We start from the raw sequence: 9,213 nt of genomic DNA, 5'->3' as shown, positions 1-9,213 counted from the left end.
TTTCCTTCTTTATTTATGGTGATAGCTCCACCTGAGAAGGTAAGATGATACCTTCTCTAAGTTTTATCCATGTGTTCAGATTTTAATATGATTCTCATAGTTAGGCTTATTTTAAAATTCACAACTCTAGAAACCCTCTGAATGATTCTAACAATTAATCTCCAGTACTGTATGAAACTATGGTTAAAAGGTAAATATATTGTCATATTTTTTCATATAGATGACATGTAAGGGATATAAGAGGCATAAGACAAATTCCTTTTGGTTTACCAATTCTGATCATTTCATCTATAAAAGTTAAGAAGCAGGATTTGATTTTCTCTAAGTTCTCACAAATTTTAACACTAAAGTCCCTGCAAAAGTGAATGGTGTTGTCAGACTGTGATAGGTTTTAAAATCAAGAATGATTGGGACTTAGTCTTAAGGACAAGGAAAAAAGTTTGTAGAATAGAACAAATGGAAAAATTTAAAATCCTAATGCATTATGTAAAAGTTACTTTCATAAATATTGTCTCCTTGCGATGAAAAATGCCTGACCAGGTGGACAATTTGGGACTCCAAGAGGATGGGTGCCTTCTTTAAGGCACACAGCAGGTAAATGACAGGTATGGAGCTCACACCTCCTGTTCTAGCCAGTGCTCTGGACTCTATTGAAGCGTTTTCATCAAGTTGTCCAGGAGCACTGAAGATGTGAGAAGGGGTCTCAGGCCTTGTGGCAGAAGGTAATAGCACATTTCAAAGCATAAATCTATGGGACCTGGCTTCATCTGCCCACCCCACCCCCACCACCCAGTCAAATTTGTAGGCACACAAACATGTACATTTGATACTAGTCCTTTCAAAGTGTTTACTCTTTCATTCACTCCCATTCTTTGAAATCAGTTATCTAGTCTCCATTCTCTTCCTCTTAAACCTGTTGATTTGGTTTCCCCAAGTCACACACTTGAAAGCATGGCTGCCTCCCCTCCCTTTTTTATTGTCACTCATTTATCACCTTAAAAATCAATTTAAGGGCCTCCTTGGTGGCAGAGGGGTTATTGTCTCAGGGCTATCAAGCTGTGGCCAGCCACTGTGGCCAGGGAGCTGACCCACATGGCGCAGCACACCTCTCCTGTCTCGCCCGCAGCTCCCCTCAGCAGTGTATTTCATTGGATCTGCCTGTTCTGCTCCCCACACTGTCTCTGGTGAATCCTCTCACCCCCACCTCTGACCAAAACCCCAATTCTTGCATGCATGCATAAATAAAATAAATCCTTAAAAAAAAAAAAGAATCAATTTAAGGGAAAACTCTTCCCATCCAGGTTATAAATCTATGGGAACACTCCTAGGTGAGTCACTAATCTGTCAAGAAAAGTGTTACAGACCTATCTCCATCATAGAAGATTCACATTCACCGGCACCATCTCAGAGCTACACACACTAGAGGTAATACCAGAATCTAGCACATCCATTAAAAGAAGTGAGACAAGTGGTAAGGTGAAGGAAATATCTTTTTTTTTTTTTAAATTCCATCACTTTCTCACTGCTCTAACACTCCACTCCATCTACAAGCAAATAAATGAACAAGCAAACCTGAAACAAACCACAGGGAACAGCCTTGACTACACTCTGATAAATGCCTTTGCATCAAAAAACATCCTAAGAAAGTCAGAGAACTAATTATAAGGAGGAAGAAGCATGAAGGAAATGAGTATAATTTAGATGGTAAACATCCGCCCTCCTTCCCCACCTCTGAGCTCCTGGCGAGTATGCCCTCTCTGTAACCTTCATCTTAAGCAAACATAAGGCTATGTAAGCCAGCCCAGGATCCCTGAAGATTTTAGCATAATATTTATTACAATGTTTCAAAAAGCCTCTGGCACACCAGTTTTTTTGGTGAAATTCATTTACATGATTGAATTTGAGGCAGGCTAGAACCATCGGAAGCCCATCCCTACCCACCTAAACAACAAATCGCTCTCTGTCCAGATACCCATATACGGCCAGACTTCCTATAAATCTGACAGTTCAGTGTAGGCATTGCGTGTGGAGCTTGGCACTGAATCACATTCCTCCAGTATGTTTCCTTGGGAGCTTTGATTTCCGCTTTGAGGGCTGGCACAGATTTCTACTTGCTCTTATAAGAAAATGTCTATGACTGAAAGTTGAAAATGTGCAAGATTCCTTCTTTAAGTACACAAACACTCCACGTCTAGCCACTTTCCTGTAGTCTTGCCAGCTTTCTCTATGTCTGATACTTGATCAAGAGACTTTTTTTAAAAAGAAAAAAAAAAAAAAACATAAGAGAAAGAATGTAGTACATCCACAGGTGAACATCTCACAAGTTTAAACAAATGACCTGTACGAATGATACCTGAGTAGACACACCCATATATTTCTGTCAATAGGACTCAGTGGCCAGCTTAGTGAATTCCTCATTTTACCAAGAAAAAAAAAAGCACTCTCTAAACAGCATTTGCTAGATAAACACTTGCTTACAAGACAAAATTAGGGCATCTTAACCATTTTACACACAAGTTCAAAGACCTTTTTCTCCCAATTCTGACCCGCTGTCAATCAAAGGGGTTGGGATAAGTCAGAGTTGGACCACGTTATAAGAAGCCACTATTCCTACTTTACCGCCCAGGCACACACAAACATTTGCTGAGTCATTTATAATAGTGCAAGAATTCAGATCCCATGGCAGGAGTTAAGAATGAAGTGTCAGTCTTCCCCCTTGAATTTCCTGGCACTTGATGGTCTGTATCACAAAACAAACATACTTTTGAGTTTGTGAATGTCTTACAACTCTCTCTCTCTCCCTGTCTCTCTCTCTCTCCCTCACTCTCTCTCTCTGTCTCTCATCCTCTTTTATTTCAAACCCTTCAAAAGAGTTTTGGTCACAAAACCTCAGGCTAACCTTATAAGACATAACATATTTTTCTATTTTGAGAGTCTATGTTCTATATATTTCAATATGCTTATGTTTTCTTAACTAATACTATAATCACACATTTGGAGCTAACTATGGACTTTTTGAGAGTTTCAGGGACCATGAAAATTTCATAATAAAACCAGTTTTTTTGGTAATTTGTCTTGATATTTTTACAATGCAGCAGAATAGTAATGTACTTGGTTAAATTTATAGAGAAAAGGAAAATAAAGAAAGTTGGGGGGAGGGAGATACCAAATTCCCCGAGAATTTTAATCTGATTAACCATCATTAAACCCTATGAAATAAAACATTTTCATTGTTGTTATTTCACAAATGGAAATTTGGGAATGTGGCTCCTACTTGTGACTGCTCTAGGATTTGTGAATGGTAGTTCCAAGAATACAGCCCAAGTCACCCAACTGTAACCCAGTCCAGCAATTTATCCCCACTATGAATGAGTCTCCACTCTGCTGGACATGAAGGTGTTGATGGTGGCAGTCAGACGCTCCAAAGTATTCAAACATTCCCGACTATTCTCCCATCTACCTCACCCTGCAAGCCACAAAAGCTCACCAGCAAGCCCACATCCCACCTTAGGTGAAGTTGGACTTCACATCCCTCCCGCTCCCCATCTACCACACCTTTCCAGCCATTAGTGGTGTATGTAATTGGGGGGTTAGGTTTGAAAGATTTCACTGTGGCTTCCCACATATTTTGGACTTTTAAAATCATCCACAAGGGAAGAAAAAGTTGGGAGCCAAGTTGCCTTTAATACACATGTGGCTATTAACATAACTTGAAATGTTCCCTCTTTAAATAGGAACTTTTAGGTCTCTTCTCTTTGAGGAATGCTTGGAAAGAACATTAAATAGCAATGATGAAAATTCTCCCTGGGCTTCAGAGGCTGCCTTTGCTGGCCATTCACACTGTTGACATGCAACTACACTGTACAACATGTGGACTGCTTAGCGAGGTAATTGTGCACAGATGATGTGGTCTGTGCTGAACTTGGAGAGCTTTATTTTATTCCCCCCTCTTGGCTATTTTTCAGTAGAATTGAAACATTAAAAAATGTGACCAGTGGAAACAGGCTGTTTTCAAATTATAAATCTATGTGTTGTTTTTAAAGCTTATATTCACATCAGATACATTATGTTTTTCTTAAACCTAGACACTGAAGTATCAACAACTGAAGTGAATCTACTCATTGGAAATATCATTGGTCAAATGATCTGGCATTTCAAGAGGGAAAAAAAAGAGGGTATGTTTCTTTACATAAAATGGTAACTAGAGCAATTAACAAAAAAAGTAACTAAACAATGAAGATTCTGCCTGTGAAAGCACAGTTAATTAATTGTGGCCTTAGTGAATTTTACTAGCAATATTAAAAAATGGAGAGATATGCTAGATTTTATTGGCCATATTTGACATTTACACACAAATTGAAGGAATAAAATCTGTTCTTTCCTTGACCTGATCTTACTCCATTAGGTTGCAGGCTCTGTGGGTAATAAGAAATCACAATCAGTATCCATAAATGTGAGAGGAGTCACTAAAATACATTATTCACTGACACTCTTAGTTAATAACCAGATATAATAGGTATGCTACACTATTGTTATATAATCAGATTTTCTAATTGCAAGACATAAATCCAATCCACACTTGATTATAGGTTTTAGTATAAGAAAAATCACTCCTTTCTCAATGAACCATAATTGTATTTAAAATGGCCCAAGTTAATCTCAAACTTCTTGCTAGCCCCCCTCTTATCTGGTTCTCCTCTTTCCCACCCTTGAGACTTTATCCCAACACCCAGAGCCTCTACCTACCCAACACTAATCATATGCTTTGACATAAAAATAGACCCATTTTTCTGGAAATACTGATGTCCACTCAGTCTTTCCCTCTCTATACCCTCAGCAATAAAACTGTTACATGTACTAAGAGAAAAACAAAGCAAGAGTGCTGGAACTCTCCTCCAGAAAACTGGATCCACACTCAGACCCCTGGTTTTGTTTGCTTTCTTTCCAGTCTGGCAATGAGCATCCAAACCTTTATCTCACATGACAAATGATCAAATCTCTATATTTCCAACACAGAATTCAGGGTTTTACAGGTAGGTTTACTGGGGAATTCAGCTGATTAAAAGCAATGAACTCCCTTTCTGCTCTCCAAAGTGTTTCAAGGCATACAGTCTTTAAAACTAAAATCATGACAAAAATAATAAGAAGGAAACCCTTTCGAATTTTTTAGGAATCCCTGCTGTTAGCCTCTGCAGTTACTACCTCCTGAAAAGAATTTGTGTCAGTGGGTAGACCCGGTACAACTACTGGAAACAGAAGTCAGTAGTATAAAACAATCATAATAATTGATGATGTGTTTTCAAATGATATAAATCAGGAATGGTTTGAAGAGGGAAGGGGAAAAAATCCTATTTGGTCTTGGAAATAATGAAATACTGAGCCTCTTTTCTCTCTCTCTCCCTCTTTTGGGTGAGTTGGAGTGTGCCAGCTTTTTCAGACGGGAGGAATGTTGAGTGTCAAGGGGTCAGGATCAATCCGGTGTGAGTTGATGAGGCAGGAAGGTGGGGAGGTATGCAAGGAATGTCCCTGTTTGTGTAGGACTCCATTCAGCTCATTGGCGAGCCAGGGCTGCCCAGAGCGTATAAAAGCCTCGGGCCGCCCGCCCCAGCCGCACACAACAACTCTTCCCCACTGAGAGGAGGCAGCCGGTGCAACTCCAACCACAGGCGACCCACCACCGCCTCCAGCCCGACGGCAGCCGCCCCGGCCGACAGCTCCTGTCCAGGACCCGCCTCCAGCCCGAGCCCGCGTCCCTCTCCAGCCCAGCGCGCCTCACCCACCCCGCCGCGCCGCCTCGCGCTCCGACCCGCAGCCCGCAGCCGCCGACCATGACCGCCTACGGCCTGGGCCCCGGCCGCTTCGCCTTCGTGCTGCTGTTTGCGCTCTGCAGCCGGGTAAGCGCCTGGAGACCCCCGCCGTGGCGGCCGCGCCGGGTGGGGAGGGACTCGGCCGGGAAGGGGAGGGCCGGCTGGCGCCGAGGGGCGTGAGCCTCGCTGACCGCCCCCTCCTGCCCGCAGCCCGCCTCTGGCCAGGACTGCAGCGGGCAGTGCCAGTGCGCGGCCGCCCGGCGCCGCGCTGCCCGGCCGGCGTCAGCCTGGTGCTGGACGGCTGCGGCTGCTGCCTGGTGTGCGCCAAGCAGCTGGGCGAGCTGTGCACCGAGCGGGACCCCTGCGACCCGCACAAGGGTCTCTTCTGCGACTTCGGCTCCCCGGCCAACCGCAAGATCGGCGTGTGCACCGGTAAGATCTGCAGCCCCTGCCCGGGAGCTGAGGGCCTGGGGGTGGGGGGAGGGCCGGGGGCTCTCGGGGACCAGATAACATCCTCACTCCTGCCCACCTGCCCGCCAGAAAATAAACCGCGGCTATTGAGTCCGTTTCTCTGGCTGTTTCCAGCCCGCGCACTGCATCCCTGAGCCCAGCTCTGTCCCAGACGCACTTACTGTTGGAGGACCGGGAGCCCATGTCTGACCGTTGCATCCCTTTTCCCCTTGCTTTCCTTCAGCCAAAGATGGTGCTCCCTGCGTCTTTGGAGGGACAGTGTACCGAAGCGGAGAGTCTTTCCAGAGCAGCTGCAAATACCAATGCACTTGCATGGACGGGGCTGTGGGCTGCGTGCCCCTGTGCGCCATGGACGTTCGCCTGCCCAGCCCTGACTGCCCCTTCCCTCGGAGGGTCAAGCTCCCCGGGAAATGCTGCGAGGAGTGGGTGTGCGACCAGCCCAAGGACCACACCGTGGTTGGCCCAGCCCTGGCTGGTGAGTTGCATCTTCCTGTCAGCGTTGTAATCCTCACCTGGGGCATAAGTCCTCACTTTGTCCAGGCTCAGTGGTGGCTGTCTTCTTACCTTGCGTTGGTGTGCTCTGCTCTCACAGCTTACCGACTGGAAGACACCTTTGGCCCAGACCCAACTATGATTCGCGACAACTGCCTGGTCCAGACCACAGAGTGGAGTGCCTGCTCCAAGACCTGTGGGATGGGCATCTCCACCCGCGTTACCAATGACAACGCCTACTGCAGGCTGGAGAAGCAAAGCCGCCTCTGCATGGTGAGGCCTTGCGAAGCCGACCTGGAAGAGAACATTAAGGTATGTGTTCTGCGCCTATTAACTGATTATCATGGACTGACAATGGGTAGAACTACAGTTAGGTCTCAACCTTGTTAGTATAGGCCAACGGTTTTCCCAAAAGCCTGTTTTGAGCTGTTTTGCTGAAATGAGGTAGATGCTGCCTAACAGGAACCCCCAGCTTTCTGCTAGAAATCCTCCATAAATTTGTTATTCAATGCATTCCAAAGAGGCTATGTCTGTTTTTAGAAAACTGGCAAGAGACTCAAAGGCCCACTCCTTAGAAAACAAACAGAAGTCAGACAACCTAAAACTACAACACACAGAGGTTGAAAAAAGTCACTCCTTTTATAGAGTCATTGATTTTTCTCTCCTTCCTTCTCTTCCTTAGAAAGGCAAAAAGTGCATCCGTACCCCCAAAATCTCCAAGCCTATCAAGTTTGAGCTTTCTGGCTGCACTAGTGTGAGGACATACCGGGCAAAGTTCTGCGGAGTATGCACAGACGGGAGATGCTGTACCCCCCACAGAACCACCACCCTCCCTGTAGAGTTCAAGTGTCCGGATGGGGAGGTTATGAAGAAGAACATGATGTTTATCAAGACCTGTGCCTGCCATTATAACTGTCCCGGAGACAATGACATCTTTGAGTCACTCTTCTACAGGAAAATGTATGGTGACATGGCATAAAACCAGAGAGAGTGAGAGATATTAACTCTGTAGGTTGTAACTTGAACTGATTCACATCTCATTTTCATGTAAACGTGATTTCCTTAGCACAAGTTATTTAAATCTGTTTTTGTAACTGGGGAAAAGAAAAGTTCCCACCAATTTCAAAATATTGTGCCATGTGACATTCAAATAGTCTATCAACCCCAGACACTGGTTTGAAGAAAGTTAAGACTTGACCTTGACGGTGGGACTACATTAGCTCATTGCACCAGAATGTATACTAAGGTGTGGCTTTGGGAGCAGTGGGAGGGGCAGCAGAGAGGCTTGTCATCTTAAAATAATAATGTGCCTGCTGTTTGGAGTGTAACTTAGAGGGAACATAGCACGTTGGATGACCTGCCTGACGCTCCAGTGACAGCTAGGATGTGTACTCTCCAGCCATCATGAGGCAAAGTCAAGGTCTTCTTTGAGTCAGAACAGCAGATTCAGCTCTGACATTCTGATTCGAATGGCAGTATTCAGGAATCAGAATCTTGTCTGTTAGACTGGACAGCTTGTGGCAAGCTAATTTGCCTGTAACAAGCCAGAATTTTTTTTTATTGATATTGTAAATGTTGCGTGTATATATAAATATATATATTTGTACAGTTATCTAAGTTAATTTAAAGTTGTTTGTGCCTTTTTGTTTTTGTTTTTAATGCTTTGATATTTCAAATGTTAGCCTCAATTCTGAACACCATAGGTAGGATGTAAAACTTGTTTGATAATTCAAAGCATGAAATGGATATTCAAATGGAAATTCTGTTCAGTAAGAGTGACAGTCCATCTAAACAGTTTGCTGAAGGTGAGGCCGAGATGTCCTTGGAAGTCTGATTTATGGGTTGGAACTGTGGTAGCCTCACTTTTAATAAACAAATGACCTTTATTAATAAATGAGTGGCTCTATAAGGCTGATCAGTTTTTCCACCTGGAAGCATTTGTTTCTACTTTGACTATGACTGTTTTTTGGACAGTTTATTTGTTGAAAGTGTGACCAAAAGTTACATGTTTGCACCTTTCTAGTTGAAAATAAAGTATATATTTTTTCTATAAAGGACTTGGTTATTCATTTATTCCCTAAATATTTCTGAGTTTTCTTAAGTATAAATGGGAAGCTTTTGTTTGTCTTAAAACAATTCACCAGTAATTCTCTAAAGATCTTTTCTCATATATACTAATATATTGTCTTATCTCCTCAGTACAATTTTTGCAGACATTTCACACTCAAGTGTCATTTTGCATGTATGCATGCTATTTTGAACACAGGTACATTTTAAGTTACATTTATTTAGAAACACTTCAATTATCTCTAGATAACTTCAGTCACTGCTAACTTCTATCACTTTACCCTGGTCCTGTTTATATTTACTACCTCTCTGGCCATTGTAGGCATTTAATTTCCAATCCCCATGCCACAAACTTTCTTTGATGTGCTTTGCACAT

General features: G+C 43.4%; 1 protein-coding gene across 1 annotated transcript; it reads left to right on the top strand.

Moving 5' to 3' along the window:
* Positions 1 to 5,828: 5,828 nt before the first annotated feature.
* On the top strand, positions 5,829 to 8,824 carry CCN2 (cellular communication network factor 2). Its single transcript, XM_037520980.2, is given in 6 exon segments — positions 5,829 to 5,894; positions 6,018 to 6,054; positions 6,057 to 6,239; positions 6,502 to 6,753; positions 6,871 to 7,082; positions 7,453 to 8,824. Coding segments are annotated over 6 exon segments (1,047 nt in total). The 3' UTR covers positions 7,750 to 8,824.
* The last annotated feature ends 389 nt before the right edge of the window (positions 8,825 to 9,213 follow it).

Source organism: Talpa occidentalis, unplaced genomic scaffold (genome assembly GCF_014898055.3).
Source record: "Talpa occidentalis isolate TD23 unplaced genomic scaffold, MPIMG_talOcc4v2.1 talOcc4.2, whole genome shotgun sequence".
NCBI classification, from domain to species: domain Eukaryota; kingdom Metazoa; phylum Chordata; class Mammalia; order Eulipotyphla; family Talpidae; genus Talpa; species Talpa occidentalis.
Note: the sequence above shows the minus strand (reverse complement) of the source record. Positions and strands in the feature narration are given on the sequence as shown.